This window comes from Microcaecilia unicolor, chromosome 4, assembly GCF_901765095.1.
Source record: "Microcaecilia unicolor chromosome 4, aMicUni1.1, whole genome shotgun sequence".
In the NCBI taxonomy this organism is placed as follows: Eukaryota; Metazoa; Chordata; class Amphibia; order Gymnophiona; family Siphonopidae; genus Microcaecilia; species Microcaecilia unicolor.
In genome coordinates, this window is record NC_044034.1 from 264,438,329 (window position 1) to 264,459,269 (window position 20,941).

Consider the following 20,941-nt stretch of genomic DNA (forward strand, 5'->3'; position numbering starts at 1 on the left):
ATTTGCTAAACTTAATGGAAATTACCCAGCTGAAAACAAAGAGATTGCTCAGTATTGGGGGTGTTCAAGCACCCACCGAGCTGGTAACAGCTTACTACACTTGGATTTTTTCAGCACTTCTACACGTAGCAGCAACTTTTGTGCGCTTTCTTCTTGGCAAGATTTTCTCAAGCAACACGGAAGATGATTTGGGGAATCGCGGAGAGACATCCGGACAGGAATACTTCGGCGAACCCGCTTTACCCACTTTAATCCTGACGCTCATACCCCCTCTTCTTGGCCCGGGTTGCTGGAGGCTGCAACAGCTAGCTCTCATCCTCCGAACACAAACTACCCTCTCTCCCAGTCACAACACATTCAAGCTCTGTCAGTTTCCACTCCTCCCGTCCCGCTCCCTTTGACTCTTTTAGGTCCCCGTTCGCTCGCGCCAATGGGACGGTTGGGTTCGACGCGTCCCGAACGCTGCCAGCCAATGACTGGGGCAAAGGGGCGGGGCCCTGCCGCGGTTGGGCTCGCCCTGGCGCTCGCGGGCAGGATGAGAAGCAGGCGGCCGGGCGGTGGGCGCATAGTGCGCCTCGCGGTACCCCCGTCGGTGGCAGCGCTTGCCGGCCACGCATGTGCCCAGGACTTAGGCGGACAGGTTAACGGACGGGAGCTCTTGGGCGCTTGTAGCAGCAGCAGCATGGCGGTGGAGGACGAGGGGCTACGGGTATTCCAGAGCGTCAGGATTAAAATAGGTAAGGCGGGTCGCCGAAGTGCAGCGGGACGGCAGCTGGAAGGCAAAGTTGGCGCGCGCGCTCTGCAGAGCCGGAGCTGGAGGTGATGGGGTTGGAGGAGCAGAGTTGGATCCTTGGGGCACACGGGGACCGGTGTGGCTTAGCTAACTCTTGGCCAGGACGCAACGTTGAGGAGTTGTGAGAGGCTGAGCTGCGTAGGGCTTCTGTAGATGAGCCATGGAGAGATGCAAAGCGAAGAAGAACCTGGGGTGGCGTGTCAGGACTAGAGAGCTGGAGTCGGATGGGACTTGCCTTTTGGATTCTGAACTGGAGGAGAGAGTCCAAGGGATGTCAGGTCGCCTCCTTTACATATGCTCCTGGGCTGTGGGTTCTTTATAAAGCATCCTGTCATCCTTCTGCCCCGTGCTTTAGGCATATTTGCAAACTATCTTCCCTCCCACCTCCATCATTCTACTGTTACCCCAGTGCCCAAAGGCGTTCTGTCAAGCACCCCATCTCTGTGATCCAAGACTTTTTGTCCAACTCCAACCCCATACTACTATCCCATGCCAAAGAGCAGTCCACATGTCCCATCCTTACTCTGCCAACTGATCACGAATCTTAGGCTACTGTAGACCTTCCCACTACAGTGTAGAGGAGCAGAAACATGCTAGTTAGTTCTTGAGCCGGGTTTTCACAAGTAAAGATTTTGAAAAAAAAAAGTCTCAATTGACTCTACTTAATTAGGATACAGCGGCACTTTTTTCATATTCTGCAAAATTGGGCGAAAAACAAAATGAGCGATTTTAACCGTGAAAGAGTTAATTGGAAAGCTGTCCTGGGCTCAGAAATGTTATAATGCAACTGTCGTTATATGATTAGTTTTGATTGTGGAGAGAATGTCATGCAATCGTGTGCTTAAAACAAGAGAGAAGGGTTGAGTTTAGCTTACAAGGTACTCTGTGGATGGGTGTAATTGCAATGTCTTAAATTTTGTAAGAGAAACATACATAAGCTGTACTGTATGTTTCAGGATTTTATAAGATAGATGGTAATTCCCTCGACCTCCCATAGAACTAAAATGTAGATAAGATGTTTAGACTGGTCTTTTTTTTTTTAACGGTTTCTTGTGTTCTTGCCCTCCAAAGCCTGCAAAGAGCAGCTATATTTAGAGCCTGCTGAAGTACCTCACATAGAACGTATCAGATTGGTTCATGCATTTTGTCACATCATTTATGACATTATAGCTGACAATAACTAATAAGATGCCATACCAAATAGTTTTTACAAAGTTATTTAAATATAACGATTTATAATTTAAATGTGCAGTTTTGCCTATTACTTTGAAAATGAGATTGTGGTAAGAAATTGCAAACTAACATAAAAAGCAGCCTCAGGAACAAATATTAAAATTCATTTCAGGAAGCATGTTGTGGTGTCTGATTGTTGAGTTACAGTAAGGCCTTTCTCTTGAAGGAACAATAATTAATACAATTAGGAGTGTGCATATGGATTTGTTGTTTTATTTTTTTGACACAGGCCTGGCTGGACTAAAACTCAAGATTATGATGTAGGTCTTACATATCATTGGAATTGTAGGCTATCACTTTAATCCACTGTGGAGCTCATTTTCAAAAGAGAAAAATGTCCAAAAAGTGGCGTAAATCTGCATTTGGGCGTTTTTCTTACAAAAACGGCCAAACCAGTTTTTCAAAAGTCCATCAGAAGTGCATTCAAGTTCAAGGGGGGGGGGGGGGTTCAAGGTCAGGGTCTGGGTGTTCCTAACACTTGGACTTTTTCAGCCATAATGGAACAAAACAAAACTGTCCAGGACTAAAACTAAGACGTTTTGAGCTAGACCTGTTTTTATAAACGAATAAGGCACAAAAGGTGCCCTAAATGACCAGATGACCCCTGGGGAGAATCTGGGATGACCTCCCCTTACACCCCCCCCCCGTGATCACAGACACCCTCCCACCCCCCAAAAATGTGAGTAAAAACATTACTTGCCAGCCTGTATGCCAGCCTCAGATGTTATACTTGGGTCCATTAGAATAGCTCGCAGGTACCAGGAGTAGTCTAGTGGTGGTGTAGTGCACTGCAGACAGGTGGATCCAGGCTCCTACCTCTCCCTACCTGTTACACTTGTGGAGGAGACTGTGAGCCCACCAGAAACCCACTGTACCCACATTTAGATGTCCCCTTCACCCATAAGGGCTATGGTGGTGTACAGTTGGGGGTAGTGGGTTTTGGGGGAGCTCAGCAGACAAGGTAAGGGAGTAATAATGAGATGTGTACCTGGGAGCATTTTATGAAATCCACTGCAGTGCCCTCTAGGGTGCCCTGTTGCTTTCCTGGGATGTCAGGGGGACCAGACAGCTAAAAATGCTAGCTCATTTTACATCCTAATGGCTTCATTTTGGGCGTTTTGCACTTGGACTTTTTTTTTTAATGGACCAAAAAACAAAACATCCAAATCACAAAAACTTGTTCAAAACAGTAGTTTTGGAAAAAAAAAACCTTTTTCTTTTTTGAAAATGACCTTTCCTATTCAGATTTTGGATGTTTTTTGCAAAACATCCAAAGTCGGACTTAGATGTCATATCGAAAATGCCCCTCTATGTCACAAAAGTGCTTTGTGGAAAGATAATTAGTTTGACTGATTGACTTGTGCATTTGAAGTTTCATTTACAATTTCCTCTCGCTTTCAGATTTTGCAGGGAGTTTGAACACGATTTAGAGCAAAATGACTGTAAATTTCTCCTGTGGTTATTTTTTGACAGAGTATTTATTAGTATGTACATTTTTGAAATATTACACTGTAAAAAGTTTATTTTTAACTGCAATGGTTGTGTCAACAATTACAAGGATTACTACAGTGGTTTAATAAGTGGGCTGTTTGGCTTGGGAAGGATCCTTTTAGGATGGTGTAGTTTGTTTCCTTTTAATTAGCATCTTCTGTTTACAGTGACTTTAAAGTTTCATATCATGTAATTAGCATAGGTTTTGAATCTTGTACTCATTCAATCATGTAATGAATTTAAAGAGCCACCATACAGGTAGGAAGTACATTTCAGCATTTTCCCTGTGTGTGTGTGTGTCTTCTGTTTTTCTTCAATAATGGGAACACATGTGGGGAAGTAGGGCCTAGTCTCTGATTTCTTTCTGCTGCAGTTTCAGCAAGCATCCTGTTTTGCTTCCTGTGTCACAAGCGTGTGTACACAGTAGTAGGTTATGATGTCACAAACTGGGGATTTAGGGTTTTGGAGCAACTGGATGAAACGAAAATGTAGATGATGATAAAAAAAATTAAGAATTCCCGCACATTGTATATGAAATATAAGGCCACTCAGACTAATTGTTAATGGTAATTGGAAAATGTTTGATCTATTTTAGTAGGTTTCTGTTTGAACTGTCTGTATATGAGTGATTTTAAAAGTGGATACAGTCCCCATGAAATTCAAAACTATTTAACCAGCCAGCAATGGCCCCTGGCTGGTTAAATAGCACTGAAGCCTGTGGAGGAGTAGCCTAGTGGTTAGTGCAGCGGACTTTGATCCTGTGGAACTGGGTTCAGTTCCCACTGCAGCTCCTTGTGACTCTGGGCAAGTCACTTAACCCTCCATTGCTCCAGGTACAAAATAAGTACCTGTATGTAATATGTAAGCCGTTTTGATTGTAACCACAGAAAGATGGTATATCAAGTGCTCTTCCCCCTCCCCAACCGCAGATATTCAGCAGGAGATAACAAGTTATTGTGCGACAGCCGTTTATTGCCAAACCAGCTATGTTGAGCTGTCAAAAGAGGCTGCTTAAATGGTAAGCCTTTAAGGACTGCTAAAAAGTTAACTGGTTAGCGCTGAATATTGGCATAGCCGGTTAACTTTTTAGTGGCCAAAATAAATCCTGATATTCAGTGCTGGTTGCCAGATAAGGTCTAGCATTGAATATCCATGTTTAATGCCTGCCACCCTCTAATTTCGTGTCCCTTAAGTTTTGCTTCAGTAGGTACTTATCTCTAGTTTACGTAGTGTTTTTGATCTAAATCATTCTAGTACTGTTCTCTTGTTCCTGATTTGTAGCCAAAGTAAATTATGTAAAGGCATATGCTTTGTTGTAGTTGGAATGAAATAAGAAGAGAAACTTTTCTTATTCCAGATAGTACAAATTGTATATTAAACAGTTTTAAAACCGTTAAGCTTTTGATAAGTAGAAAACATGATGCACTATTTTAGTATTGCATTGAGGTTTACAAGCTATAGTTTTACCCAGTTTATTTTTGATGGTGGAAAAAGTCCTTAATAAATCAAACTCTCTGGGGTTCTTTTACTAAGTGGTGATAAGCACTAACACATGCTTCCCATGCACCAAAATGCACTGCCACAGGGCATGCTCAGGTGTCCTGCGGTAGTTCTGGCATCTGCATGTGCTTCCCCAGCATGTTTGGGGGCAGAGAGTAGGTGTGCCCAGCGTTAATAGCACAGCTATATTGCTATACGCCAACCGATTAGCTCATAGTTAGTGCATGAGCCCTTTCTACCTACTAAATAGGTGTTGGTAAGGGCTCACACGCTAATTGGGAAACTAGCGCCTGGCCATTAATAGGAAAAGTGGAGATGTGGCCATTTTACAGCCACTCTAAAAGTGGCCTCAGCGCACGGGGAAACCCATAGCACAGGCTGTCTTTTAGTAAAAGGGCCCCTTTATCTTATTTTTTAAAAGTAAAATAGGACACAAACACCACAGTCTTCCAAACTATTTGGATGGAATTGTTTTCTAGAGACTCTTATTATTATTATTCCTGTTGGAAAGGACACTTTCACACACACAGCTTTTGCAGTCCTGATCATTCAGGATAGTTTCTTAGACATAGCACAGGCAACGTTTCAAGCTGTCTTTTTCATCTGAGTTTGGAAACAGTTCAGAACATTGAGGTTCCCTTGTAACAGTAATCGAAGGAGAACTCTACTGTGCTAAACCACTGGGGCAGATAGTGGAAGTTGGGTACTTTCTTAGCAGGGTGCTGAAATCTTTCTTTGCATTACATCACGTAAAACAGACTTGCATAGATTGATGTGCTCAGCATAGAATGCATTGACCTTGATCACCTAAACCTGAAGAACCCAATATTCCGCCCCCCCTGCACCAAAGAAAAGCTGAGCTCCTAATTTAGGCCTCCTTTTACTGAAGTGCAGTAGAAAGTGGCCTTAGTATGCACTTTTGCATGGGTTTTTCCTGCGCGCTAAGGCTATTTTTACTGCAGCTATAAAATGGCCAGTTTTCCATTTTCTCTATGCTCCGGCATTGTTGGAGCTCTGGGGCCTACTTTGAGGCAATACCAAGTATACGCGTATGTTGTGATGTTAGAGACCATCCAAAACTGAAACTGTGCTCCTGCCACTGTCCGCAACGCCATCTCCTTGAGCCAGCCTCTCCCTGACAGAGAACCTGGCTGCCCACCTCTCATACCTCCCATCCCCTACCTATGGCTCTTCCCCGGGCCTGTCTTCTAAATGCCTTGGTGGTCTAGTGGCCTCTTTGGGGCAGGAGCATGTCATAGTAACATAGTAGATGACAGCAGAGAAAGACCTGTATGGTCCATCCAGTCTGCCCAACAAGATAAACTCATATGTGCTACTTTATGTGTATACCTGACCTTGATTTGCATCTGCCATTTTCAGGGCACAGACCGTAGAAGTCTGCCCAGCAGTAGCCCGCCTCCCAACCACTAGCCCCGCCTCCCACCACCGGCTCTGCCACCCAATATTTGCTAAGCTCCTGAGGATCCATTCCTTCTGAACAGGATTCCTTTATGTTTATCCCACACATTTTTGAACTCCGTTACCTTTTTCATCTCCACCACCTCCCGTGGGAGGGCATTCCAAGTAGCCACCACTCTCTCCATGAAAAAATACTTCCTGACATTTTTCTTGAGTCTGCCCCTCTTCAATCTCATTTCATGTCTTCTACCGCCTTCCCATCTACGGAAAAGGTTCGTTTGCGGATTAATACCTTTCAAATATTTGATCGTCTGTATCATATCACCCCTGTTACTCCTTTCCTCCAGGGTATACATGTTCAGGTCAGCAAGTCTCTCCTCATACGTCTTGCAACGCAAATCCCGTACCATTTTTGTAGCTTTTCTTTGCACCGCTTCAATTCTTTTTACATCCTTAGCAAGATACGGCCTCCAAAACTGAACACAATACTCCAGGTGGGGCCTCACCAACGACTTATACGGGGGCATCAACACCTCCTTTCTTCTGCTGGTCACACCTCTCTCTGTACAGCCTAACAACCTTCTAGCTACGGCCACCGCCTTGTCACACTGTTTCGTCGCCTTCAGATCCTCAGATACTATCACCCCAAGATCCGTCTCCCAGTCTGTACATATCAGACTCTTACCACCTAACACATCTCCCATGGATTTCTACTCCCTAAGTGCATCACTTTGCATTTCTTCGCATTGAATTTTAATTGCCAAACCTTAGTCCATTCTTCTAGCTTCTGCAGATCCTTTTTCATGTTTTCAACTCCCTCCCGGGTGTCCACTCTGTTACAAATCTTAGTATCATCCTCAAAAATGCAAACTTTACCTTCTAACCCTTTGGCAATGTCACTCACAAATATATTGAACTGAATCAGCCCCAGCACCGATCCCTGAGGCACTCCACTGCTCACCTTTCCATCATCCGAGCGAATTTCATTAACCACCAACCGCTGGCGTCTGTCCGTCAACCAGTTCCTAATCCAGTTCACCACGTCGGGTCCTATCTTCAGCCTGTCAAGTTTATTTAAGAGCCTGCTGTGGGGAACCGTGTCAAAAGCTTTGCTGAAATCTAAGTAGATTACGTCTATATCATGTCCATGATTCAATTCTCCGGTCACCCAGTCAAAGAATTCATTGAGATTCGTTTGGCACGATTTACCTTTGGTAAAACCATGTTGTCTCGGATCTTCCAACTTATTCGAGGTGCTCCTTCCCCCACTGGCTGTGTTGTAAAAATGGCAGCCACATCTTCCCGTGGCAGCCTTGCAAGACTGCTGCAGGAGTTGCGGCTGCCATTTTGGGATTGGAACCAGCATGGGCAGGAGCTCCTGCTCATGCCATTTCGAATTTCAAAATGGCGGCTGCTACCTCCCATGGGTTTTCTGTTGGGGAGGAAGGTTGGCTTGGGGGATGGACTTGCGGTGGTGGCTAAAACCAAAACCCAGATTTCGGGTTGTTTTTGGTGCCAAAACCAAGGCTGAAATTTGGTTGACCTCTACGTGACATCATTGCACGTGCAGGCGTATTTAGAGGGAAAGAGGCCAAATGCTCCCAGTTAAAGCCTGGAGTTTAAAGAGCCCAGGGCCCAGTGGAAAAAGATTTTCTTGTTTTACGGTGCTAGTGCTGTTGATGTGCCCGGGAAGGGCTAGGGCCATTCCATGCCAAGTGGTCTAAAATTAAAAAAAGTTCCCACCATCATGTTCTCCAATTTTGTTCAAATTGTATCTGTTGCATTGCAAAACAAAACATATCAGTGTTGTGGAACACAATTTTCTCTTTCAGATGATACTGTTCACAAGCTGATCCAGGCAGACTCTTTTTTAATAATTGGCTTTGAACTTTGGTACATTTTACCATTTGAGCTGACAGTGCCAACTTTGAAGAGATCCTGAAGGACGGTTATAGATGCTGGTTAGTTGCAAATCTGGCAGTATTATGTCCAGCACAAGCATAATGCTTGTTCAAAATTTCAAGTCCATATCTTTGTTTGCATGGAAGTTGTTGCGGTCTGAATATTGGTCCAAATATGTTCCGATGAGTCGCGACCAGTTTTGATGCACACTTTGAGTCAACTTGTTTGACTGGATTTTGCATCCATAATGTTAAAATGTATTTCATCGGAATTAGCATCAAAAACTGTACAGGATTTGAATTTTTTAGCCATTCTTATAAATGTGTTTGGATTTTATTAGACCCCCAAAATGGCATTTTGGCAAATGTCGCACGCTCATGGACAGACAACCATTCAGAAACTTCATTTAACACCTGACTCGCGCAACAGATAAAATTTGAACAAAGACATGATGGTGGGAAGGTTTAGACCACTTGGCATGGAATGACCCGCTAGTTTTGTGCGGCTGCAGTTTTGGCGTAATCTGCAAACATGCAAATATTTTGGGATTGAGCTGGGACGCATCGGAAAAAAGAAAATTGCCTGGATGTTGCCAGGAGGGAGGGAGGGAGAGCATCTAGGATGCCAAAAGTGGCATGAAAATGCGCCTGTGCAGTTTTAAAGGGGAGACTGGCATGGATACCTGTTGAAACTCCCCCTCCCCAAATAAGTATTTTTAAGGTTTGGGGGTTATTATTAAAGCCCTAGTGCTCCTTTTACTAAGCTTCAGTAAGCACTAGCTTATGCCTACTGCTGCCGCAGGACACGCTGAGGCATTCCACATTAATTTGGCAATGTGTGAGCTCAAACCATATGCTAAAAAAATAACCTTTATTTTCCCTCAGAGGGGCTGTGTCCCCAGAGTGTGGGTGTTTCTGTGCTAATCAGCACATCTACATTACTGCGTGCTAACTCATTAGCGAAGGATTAGCATATGAGCCCTTAACTAGCTACAGAATAGGTGTTGGTAAATGCTCCTACGCTAATTGTGTTAATGGCTGTGCGCTAATGGCAACATTAGTGGGAAAATTGGCCATTTTCTGGCTGCACAAAAATGGCCTTAGTGTGTGCGAAAGACCTGTGTAAGGGCGTGCTAAGGCCATTTTTTTGCGCAGCTTAGTAAAAGGATAGATTATGGATAAAAAGAGATGCCTTTAAGGGAGTGCAGTGTCAGGAAACCTGAGGTAGCATAAATTTATCTGAAATAGTATAATGTCATTTTTGAATAAAAGCAAAGATTAGTTCTTCCCAAGCTTTGCCCCCTTTTTTTTAAAGGTTTGTTTATAAGTGTTTGGTTCAGTTTTAGAGTGTTACTTCTGCATTTCTGAGCCCCGCAAAACTAGAAAGAAACTTAGAGGCCCTTTTACTAAAGGGTTGGCACGCGGCATCCCAGAACTACCACAGGAGCCCGGCGGTAGTTCCTATCACCAGAGTGTACCATTTCTTACACCACAAAAATATTTTCTATTTTTGTAGTGCCAGTGCTTGGTTACCAGCAGGTTAGCGCAGGAGCCCTTACCACCACCTCAGTGGGTGGCAGTAAGTCCCCCCCCCCCCCCCAAATGGCTGCGCATCATGTGGGTCACTTACTGCATAGCCATTTCTTTTTCCCCCAAAATGGCCAGCCTTTTACCCGCTGTGGTAAAACGGGGCCTCAGCACGTGTCAAAAACACGCGCTGATGCTAGTACAGGCCCCCTTTTACTGCAGCTTAGTAAAAGGACCCTTTATTTTGGAGAGAAAGTAAAAATTTTCCTTCAATTTTTTTTTAATTTTCAGGACAGAATGGGGTGGGAGATAAAGTGAGAATTTCCTTTTTCCCCCTTTTATTTTAATTTCAAATGATTTTTATTGGTGACAATAACAAGCAATGATATAATCAATACACAGTACAAGATAAATATCACCTAGTATAAGAACCCCTTTCCCCATACAGAAACCCCTCCACCCCCCGCCCCACTGTTAGCACTCGCTCCGAGGGCAAAACTTTGTTCCTTAGTCCCTTCCCCAGTGATAGCTGTAATGATGCATATATCCATATTAGAGGACAAGGCATTTGACTTGCCTCAATCTTTGTTTCCCCTTTTAGTTTAAATATATTTAATTATGTTATGAGGAGTAGCAAATGTGAACATTACAGAATGGGACCGCAACAATATCTGGCAATAATATAAAAATACAGATATAGTCAGTAATATAAATGGCCCTCAATAGGGCCTAAAACCCTCAAACCTCCCTCCAATGTACAAAACAAAAATCAAATAGTATCCCAAGGTGAGGAGAACATTTTATAAATCCAAATTATTTAAGAAGGCAGAGCGGACATGTATAGTCAGAGTGTCCAAATAAGGTGTCTATATTTTGAGATATTTATGCTTAGCTGAACGCCGTCTTTCAGAAGTAGTTTCTCCATCTGCAATAGCTTGTGAATCTGACTACACCATTGAAGCGAGATGGTGGTTCAGGATGGATCCATTTTTTCCCCATTTAAAAATATTTAACTTTATAGTTTCTTCTTTACTTCCTCATCAGCGTGTAGAGTGATTTCAGATTAAAATTGTCTTATATTTTTGGGGGGTTTATTTTCAGTTTCTATTTGCATTATTGAAATATATGTTTAACAATTTCCAAAAGGATAGAAAAATACAAATTCAGCCCACAATAAGGAAACCTAGAAACAAGACAAGTAAATAGAACAGGTAGGCTCATATTTTGAAGAGTCTGGCTAGTACTTCCGCTTTATTACCTCACTCAATTAAGAAATTCTTCTTGTGAATGGTGAAGATTAGTAAGATTAGTTTACTCTGACTCTTACAACAGGAACTGATAAACAAACAACGTTATTACACTGATTCTATTCTTAGAAGCTACAGATTTCCTGTCTCACTTTACTACAGTTCCATTCTACAGGCTGCACTGCTTAAACGTCTTTTCAAAAACAATAAAACACTAAATCCTGAATTATCTGTGCAGTACATGATATTTAGCGCTCCTTGAAGATGAGGATAGCTCCCGTTCTCACAAATGGCAAGTTCAGCTCATTTTGAACTTTTTCAGTCTCTCTGAAACTACTTTCTCATGAGCATAGTGTATTTGAAAGCTTGTGTTGAGCAAAATCACTTCTAATTTAACTACAGTGAAGTACTTTCTATATAATTGCAAGGTTGAGGAAGCAGGCTCTTCTGATATTTTTTCACTTGAGTCAGTGGTTTCGAGACGAAGGGAAACATGATACTTGATTTAGACTAGCTTAAAGAGCAAGAGAGGTAGTCCTCTGCTTGGTAACATAGAGGCCAGTATTCAATCAGCAGTTAGGTGTTTTTCACCATGCTTTAAACGTATAATAGCTTTTAATTGTTTTTTCCATATCTGTGGGGTGGGGGGGGGGGGGCATATACAATATACCTTTAAATTATATATTTATCCTTAGCATGCAAATTAGTGCACACAAATTATAAAATAAGGTCAGTTGTGTTCTTAAGTTTAATAATGAGGAGCTGATTGGTGTTAATGAGCAAGAATAGGCCATAAATGGCTCCAATTGGTGCTAATTAGCAGTTATGCACACAGTTGCTCTTAGTTGGTATTCAGGTTTTGCATTCAACTTCTAGGGGATATGGACATAAGAGGGTCAGGGGCATGCCCAGAATGAGTGCATGCAGGTTATAGTGCTATCATGTATGCGCTTAGTGACATCAGTTAGGCACCCACACTTAGCCATTGAACTGGCATAAGTGCTTGCACTAAAGTTACGTGTGTAAATGGACACTTACACTAGTATTTTATAATGACAGTTACCTGCATAATTGCCGTTATACAACTCACACTTACCCCCCCCCCTCCCCTGTTTACAAAGCCACACGGCAATGCCGACACAGCCCATTCAAAGTATAACTCTAGGCACCCTTTCTTGAATTTACCCCATAAAGGGCAATTTTATCAACTGGGCGCTAATATTTACACTCCCATTGCACAAGTAAATATTTCAAATACTGCATATATATGCATATGTTCTCACTTAAACAGCATACAGACATATACACGCATTAGTGCTATTCTGTAAATACATGACTATCTTGCACAGCACGCATTCGCAAGGGAAGCATATACATGAGCAGAGCATAGGTAGGACTCCCACTAATGCGTGTGACTTACAGAATACTGTAAGTTACACATGTCCCAGCAGTTGTTGTTGGTAAATGGAATCCTCTCAGAGGGAAGAAACGTGAGTAGTGGAGTGCCTCAGGGATCGGTATTGGGTTTGATTTTATTCAGTATATTTTTGAGTGATATTGCCAAAGGATTTGAAGGAAAAGTTTGCCTTTTGTGGACGATACGATTTGCAACAGAATGGACATCATAGAGGGAGTAGACAACATGAGTAGTGATCTACAAAAATTAGAAGAATGGTCTAATGTTTGGCAATTAAAATTTAATGAGAAGAAGTGCAGAGTGGTAGACTTGGGGTGTGGAATCCAAAGGATCCCTATGTGATGGGGGATGAGAGGCTGATATGCACAGACCAAGAGAGGGACCTTGGGGTGATAGTGTGATAAGATGTGGCCAAAGCCAGAAGGGTGCTAGGTTGCATAGAGAGAGGCATAACCAGCAGAACAAGTGTTAATACCCCTGTACGTGTTGTTTGTAAGACCCCACTTGGAGTATTGTGTTCAGTCTTAAAGGCCATATCTCGCCAAGGACATAAAAAGACTTGAAGTGGTTCAGAGGAATGATTTGGGGAATGCGCCAAAAGATGTATGAGAACAGACTTGAAGACCTGATTATGTATAGCCTAGAGGAAAGGAGGGACAGAGGAGATAAATGATACAGACATTTAAATATAAATATACAAACAAATCTTTTTTAGAGACGGGGATATGGTAGAACTAGAAAACATGAATTGAGATTACAAAGTAGTGGACTTCGGAGCGACTTCAAGCATCCACCACTTTCTCCATGAAAAGATATTTCCTGGACTACCCTTCCAGTGGAGGTGGTAGGGGACAAAAACAGTGACTGAATTAAAAAAAAAAATGTGGGATAGATTCAGAGGGTCCTTATGTAGTAAGAGGATGGAATCAAAGCAAAGCTTAAATGATCTTCACACTTTAAACAGAGCATAAAGAGCAGGTGCAACTCTGGCCACCTTATTGGGCAGACAAGATGGACCATATAGGTCTTTATCTGCGGTTGTTTACTATGTTCTTGCTCCATTTAGGTGCCCATGCTTTTGGAAGGTGTTGGTGCGGGTGTCTAAATGTTGGGTTCCCTGATGCCTAGGTTCCATTATAAAATCAGCTCCTGCCTATTGGAGGTGTCCAGTTATGGAATTGCCCTGTAGTGCTATAGCTAGTTCAAAAGGAGTGGAGTGAGGGGGTTCTGGGGCATGACCCCAAGTTCTTATAGATTTTACATATAGGTGCAGTACTGGCCTTCCGACAGCCACCCAACTTAAAACACAAGCTAATCAGAAGTAAACTTCCATCACAGACTGAAAAGGAACAGAAGGGCACACTTACCTGTAATTTATCCAGTTGCAAACTATGCCAAAATATTTCACAGGACCCCAAAGTCATCCACAAAGGAAAGATATTCAACATAAAGGGATCTTTCACTTGCTCATCTTCCAATGTGGTATATATCATTCAGTGTAAAAAATGTAACGAAGGATGCTATATTGGAGAAACAGGCCAGATGCTTAAGACAAGATTCAATTTACATAGACATCACATGAACAATACTGGTGCCAGTAGGGTTCCCACGCCTGTTGGTCAACATTTTACAGGACCAGGACACTGTACCAGTGACTTCACAGTGAGAATCCTGAAAGGTAACTTTAAAACCATACAAGAACGTAAGACCTTTGAAGTCAGAATGATCGAATAGTTTAACACCCAACAGAAAGGACTTAACAAGGATCTGGGGTTCCTAGCCCATTATAAACCATAAAGCTGTATGTCTCTGTTGATCACCCTCCCCTTACCTATCCACACCCATCCTGTTAGAATATCAATGATATGCTTTGATGTCCCCATGCATACCTCCTACCCACCCCCATCCTCCCACCCTGTCAGACTGTCATAGTAATGCTTGAATGTTTTCACTTATATACACTGTCAGCTAGCACATTTGCTTATTTCCGATCTGAGGAAGAAGGGCGACCTTCGAAAGCTAATCAAGAAATGTATTAAGTTATGTCCAATAAAAAAGGTATCATCTTATTTTCTTTTCCATGTTTTATTTTGTTTGATTTCTATTGATAACCTTAAGAGTGGACTAACATGGCTACCACACTCCTCTACATATAGGTGCAGAAATTTTGCCTCTATCCTCCTAATTCTATAAAAGTTGCCAAAACTTGTGTGCAAATTTGAGCACATGCTTAATTTGTTCATGTAATTTAATTGAATAACGAGTTAATTTCCTTAGCGTCCCTCCAGTCCAGCCCAGAATGTGATTGATGGGTTGTGCACGCCTTCCAGCAGGTGGAGACTGAGAACGCTGACTCTAGGGAGAGCCAATAAGAGCCCTTGCCAGCTAGAGACAGATTCAGTATTCTCAGTCTCTAGCAGTTGGAAGATTGTGAGCCCTTCAGTCGCATTCCTTTCTGTTTATTTCTATTTCTCTTTTTTTTCTTTCTGTACAGCTAAGGCTTTAGGATTAGCAGAGTGTTTGCTCTGTTCGGGATATTTGCCTGTTGTTAAGAGGCTGAGGCCCGTGGGGGTCTCTAGCAGCCTGGGGGTGTTGCACTCGGGTGGGCGGGTCCCTCCACCCCATGTCCTCCCTAGCATCAGGGTGATGCACTGCTCTTAATTGGATGCCTCAGTTTCTTCGGGAGAAGAGCAGTATAGGCAGGGAATAGCAGCCGCTAAAAAAATAAAAAAAAGAATCAGACCGATCAGCTGTTTCTGTGGTGCAAGCGAGCAAAGCAGCTCCCTTTACTCATTTGGTAGCGGCTAGCCACCTCTTCTCTTTGCTGATTTCGGGGGGGGGGGGGGGGGGGGCAGCAGTCTTTAAAAAAAAAAAAAAAAAAGCCACGCCGGTTCCTCCAGCGTCATGGCAGAGAAGCTTCGCTGTCAGCGGCGGGGTCTGGGAACGATCGGTTGCTGCAAGTATTGCACCGCTTTAGAAATTTTGCTGGAGGCAGATGCGGCTGCTTCACTGTCGTCAGTGCTGGCATCGGGGGGTTCCGATTCGGGTGTTTCTAGAGACAAGCAGTCGGCTCCAGTTTTGGTGGGAAATGTCGCCATCTTGTCCCGTCCGTCTGTGTCGGCAAGCCAGCCTGTTTTGCCGGTTTTTCCAGTGTTGCAGCCTGTGAGGAGTCTTCCTTTTTTGCCAGCAGGATTAAAAGAGGGGTTTCCTCCAGAATTTGCCCTGCAGATGTATAAGGCCTTTGTTCTTCAAAAATCTAACCCTCCTGAAGCTCCTTTCAAAAGTCCTGTGGATGGTCAGTTGGTCTCTGCTAAAAGACCTAGATAGTCCTGGGATCTGGAGGAGTAACTTGGCCTCTGATCCAGACCCTTGATGAGCCAGAATTTTTCAGTGAAGGACAGCTTACTGAAGATTTTAATCAGGTAGATTCAGGAGCTGAGGCCCTTCTCCCGGGGGAGGACCCTTCAGTGGTGAGAATATTCCACAAGAAGGATTTTCAGGAGCTAATTTTGTTGGTTTCAGCTACTTTGCATTTTGAGGAACAGGAGTCCCCTACTATAGAGAGACGGAAGGTTGACCTCCTTGTGAAGGGCATTTGAAGGCTAGGTAGGACCTTTCTTATGCACCAGAATATTAGGGACATTATTCATACGCAGTGGGATGTGCCAGATTCATCTTTTCATCTTGCTAAGTCTGTGATTCGTCTTTATCCAGTTCCGGACTTGGACAAATTCTTCTGAGGCCGCCAGTGGTGGATGCTGTAGTCTCTGCAGTTACTAAAAGGAATACGGTTCCTGTAGATGGTGGCATGGCCCTTAAGGATGTTCAGGATCGCCTTATAGAGTCTTTGTTAACGAGTAGCTTTGATGTCTCTGCTTTGGCAGTACAGGCAGCTGTTTGTGGTTCCTTGGTAGCTAGAGCTTGGTCTGAGAAGGTCCTGGATAGATCTTCACATGATCTGTCTGCTATAGATGCCGAAGTGGCTAAGATAGAGATGGGTTCGGCCTTTTTGGCGGATGCTTTGTATGATTTGCTGAGGGTTTTCAGGCCCAGTCTCTGATTCCCGTGGGAGCTTGCTTACTGTGCTTTTATTAGAGGTGGGCCCAGATTACCTCCGATCAGTGGGTTCTAGAGATTATTCGAGAAGGGAACACCTTAGAATTTGTACGTCCTCTCCCAGACATCACCTTGCAGTCTCCCTGCCGTTCTCGCCTCAAGGTGATAGTGGTCATGGAAACTATGCTAAGGCTTCTTGACCTTCAGGCAATTTGTCCAGTTTCCCTCTTCAGAGCTCAGGCAGGGTCAGTATTCCATTTACTTTGTTGTACCAAAGAAAGAGGGTTCTTTCAGACCGTTCCTAGATCTCAAAGTGGTCAATTGTGCTCTCAAGAGTGTCCTCTTTTCGTATGAAGACTCTTTGGTCGGTCATTGTGGCAGTTCGGGCTGGAGAGTTTTTGACTTTGATACATCTGACAGAGGCCTATCTGCACATTCCTTTTCTGACTGCATATCAACATTTTCTGCTCTTTGCAGTGTTGGGAAAGCATTATCAGTTTCAGATGCTTCCCTTTGGCCTGGTGACAGCCCTCATATGTTTACCAAAGTTATGGTGGTATTGGTGGTGGCCCTTGGAATAGAGAGAATCCTAGTTCATTCTTACCTTGGTGATTGGCTGATCAGAGCAAAGTTGTATCTGGAGAGTGTACAAGTCACAAACCGAGTGGTCAGCTTCTCGCAGTCCCTAGGTTGGGTAGTCAATTTGCAGAAAAGTCATCTGCAGCCGTCCCAGTCGAAGTATCTAGGGGTGTGCTTCGACACTCAGGGTTGGGTTCTTCTTCCCCCCAGCCTGCATCCTCAAGTTGCAGTCTCTGCTTTCAAGGTGGTCACTGCAGAGGGATTCTCTGCAGAGGAAATTGCCCCTCCAAGTGCAGGTGAGGGGCAGTCTTTGCTGGTGGCTTTGGATGACCAATCTTTCGAAGAGAATGCCTCTAGATCCGCCGCGATGGATAGTAGTCACAACAGATGCCAGTCTCAAGGGCTGGGGAGCTCACTGTGAGGGGCAGTATGCTGAAGATGTTTGGTCTCAGCTGGAGACGACTTGTTCGGTCAACATCTTGGAAAGCAGAGTGATTCGGTTGGCTCTCCAGTTGCTTCATCACCTGCTGTCAGGCGAATCAGTTCACATCATATCAGACAGCACCACAGCAGTAGCCTATATCAATCAGCAAGGAGGGACGAGGAGTTGTCAGTTGGAGCAGGAAACGGCGCAGCTCATGAATTGGGTGGAATTACATCTGGTTGCTGTATCAGCAGCTCACATAGTGGGCACAGAGAATGTTCTCAGTAGGAATGCTCTGGGTCCCGGAGAGTGGGCTCTCAGCGAGGTACCATTTCAAACAGTGGTAGATCGCTGGGTGCTTCCGATAACGGATGTTTTCGCTTCCGCGCTCAATGCGAAACTATGTCTATACTTCAGTTGCTGAAATGACCTCAAAGTGTAGGGAGTAGGTGCGCTTCTTCAGCCTTGGCCGGCGGGTCTTCTCTATGCATTTCCCTAGTGGCCTCTAATAGGACGTCTACTTCAGAGGATCGAGACGCACAGGGGATAGGTAATCTTGTTGACCTCGCAGGCCTTGCTACGCCAATCTTCGGTGCTTTCTAGTTGACTCGCTCAGATTTTTGGAGACTCTTGGTCTCCTGGTGCAGGACCTGGTGTCTCATCCAGACCCAGGTTGATTTTGTCTTATGGCTTGGCTCTTGAGCGGGTGCGGTTGACAAAGAAAGGGTACTCGGCAAGTGTGCTTGCCACGATACTTCAGTCTAAGCGTTGGTCTATGTCTCTTAATTATATCAGAACTTTAAGGATTTTTGGTGTGCTGATTTGAACATCTTTCCTTTTCGCACATTGGTGCCACAGATTTTGGAATTTTTACAGCGAGGTTTTGACAAAGGTCTGGCACTGGCCTCCCTTAAACTACATTTTGCTGCCTTGTCCTGTTTTCAGGGACGCGTTCAGGGGAAGGCCCTAGTTAGCCATCTGGATGTTTCATGGTTTTTACGAGGGGTGAACCTCATCTGTCTTCCCTTCTGGTCAGTCTTTCCACTGTGGGATCTTAATTTGGTACTCTTGATTCTCGCGAAACCACCTTTTGAGTCTTTGACTTCCTGTACTTTAAAAGATTTGAAGGTCAAGATGGTATTTTAATGGCTATCGCCTCAGCTAGGCGAGTATTGGAGTTGCAGGCACTTTCTTGTAGGTCTCCATTTTTGGAATTCGTTAAGGATCGGGTGGTATTGCGCCCAATTACTTCCTTTCTTCCTAAGGTCTTGCTTCGGTTCCTCTTGTCTCAGTCAGTGATTTTGCCTGTACTCTGTTCTTCTTCAGGATTGAAGGATCAGCGTCGCTTGAAGTGCTTTGATGTCAGGAGAGTTCTGAAGCATTATTTGAAGTCTATGGAGGAATTTTATAGGACAGATCATCTGTTTCTTTTGATCAGGGGTTCACGTAAAAGGTTTGCGGCTTCTAAACCTACTCTTCTCAATGGCTTAAAGAAATGATAGCTTCTGCTTATCTTCTCTCCTTAAAACCTATACCTGAGGGGGTGAAGGTGTACTCTACCAGAGGACAGGCGGCATCGTGGGCGGAGTGTTTTCTGGTGTTTCCTTTGGAAATCTGTAAGGCGTCAACTTGGTCTTCCTTACACTCCTTTTCATTTCATTACAGATTGGATGTACAGTGTCATCAGGATTCGGTTTTTGGTACAAATGTTCTCACAGTGGATTTGCTTGGATCCCTCCCATGATCATATTACTGATAAGGAAGGCAAAGAGGGACTTTGAATAAAAGATTGCGTTGGAGGCAAAAACATATAGTAAACAGTTTTTTAAGGTATATTAAAAGCAAGAAGCTAGCAAAAGAAACGGTTGGACCGCTAGATGACCAAGGGGTAAAAGGGGCAATTAGGGAAGACAAAACCATAGCAGAGAAATTGAATAAATTCTTTGCTTCGATCTTCACCAAGGAAGATTTGGGGGAGAGACTGGTGCCAGAAATGGTATTCAAAGCTGACGAGTCGGAGAAACTGAATGAAATCTTCACCGAGGAAGATTTGGGAGAGATACAGGTGTCAGAAATGGTATTCAAAGCTGACGAGTCGGAGAAACTGAATGAAATCTGTTTCGTAAAAGGGCCCTTCAGATTGTAAGCCATCTGGAGTCAAGGAAATACCTAGTGTTCCTGAATATAACTCATCTGGAGCTGCTACTGAAAAGATGTAAACTATATCCACATAATTCCAAATAGCAAGGCTAGCACATGTAAAGGCCCTCCCTCAAGCAGAAGCCATTCATGCTAACCTCCTTAAAGTGAGGCAGCCTGGGCAAAGAAATCATATTAATTTGGTGTTTAACTTTTCAGTCCTGTAAAGTGGAAGAATGCCATCTGGTTTTAATTGCTCAGAAGTCTAGCTTTTGCTAGACTAGAGGTTAGAAAGGTCAGTGAGAAATGAAACTTTCTTTGTCCCTTTTTGAGTGATGGATTGTTCATAGGTATTATTTACCACACATTCTCAGTAAGGCATACTGCAGTTTTAAAAAGAGTAGGCTGAATGCTGTTTAGATATTCTAGATGAGTTAGATTTTGTCTTATAAGGAATTCTGATTTCTGCTTATTTTAGAATATGTTTTATTCTGTGTAATTAATAAGTTCTATTTCTATGTAGAATATCTTTTCAATTCAGTGTTACATCTTTGACTGACTTTTCAAGTGAGCTTTGTCTGTAGTTTAAGAGGTCATCATCTGGTTTGAATTATCCACAGTCCTAGCTAGGTGAAAGAGGTCAGGAAAAGTCAAGTCATCTCCTTGATGAATAGCTAAATGTAGGACTGGTTTTCTGAAAGTAATAACAAACCATGTCTGTGTGCCATTAAGCAAGACTGGCCCCTTGGCCCCTTAGCCCCTCAATGAACTTAAGTTATGAAGTTGATTGGGAATATGAGAATTTAATCATAATAAAATGCAGGAGATAGGTGCCACATTGTCTAGTTTGAGAGGCCCCAGGTCATAGGTCAGTTTAGGAAATATCTCAAACCTATGTAACTGATATTTTTAAGTAATGTGTAGTAATAATTAGTTCAAGACAGGGTAATCAATCTATTCTTTACCATCTGGTGAGAAAGGGGGGCTAGAGAGGTGTAAGACCCTATATAAATGGGAACAGAAGCAGCTTACGTTAGAAGAGAGACAACAGACAGAAGAGAAGGAGCTGAGACGAGAGAGAGAAGACACAGAGAGCTGAAGAGAAAGAGAGAGCTAGAGCTGATGTCCTACTTTGTTTGCTGGCAAATAAAGAAGATTTCTCTCTCATTCTGGTGTGTGGTGTTTGACTCCTGAAGTACCACAGATTCTGCTAAC

The 20,941-nt window shown here is 43.4% G+C and overlaps 1 protein-coding gene across 1 annotated transcript in view; it reads left to right on the forward strand.

Annotated features, from left to right (window-relative positions):
* The first annotated feature begins 529 nt into the window (after positions 1-529).
* RASA3 (RAS p21 protein activator 3) overlaps positions 530-20,941 on the forward strand; it is a 615,753-nt gene continuing 595,341 nt past the window's right edge. Inside the window, exon 1 of the mRNA XM_030201492.1 lies at positions 530-737. Coding sequence (XP_030057352.1) covers positions 536-737 — 202 coding nt within the window. The 5' untranslated portion in view covers positions 530-535. The remainder of the gene's footprint in view (positions 738-20,941) is intronic.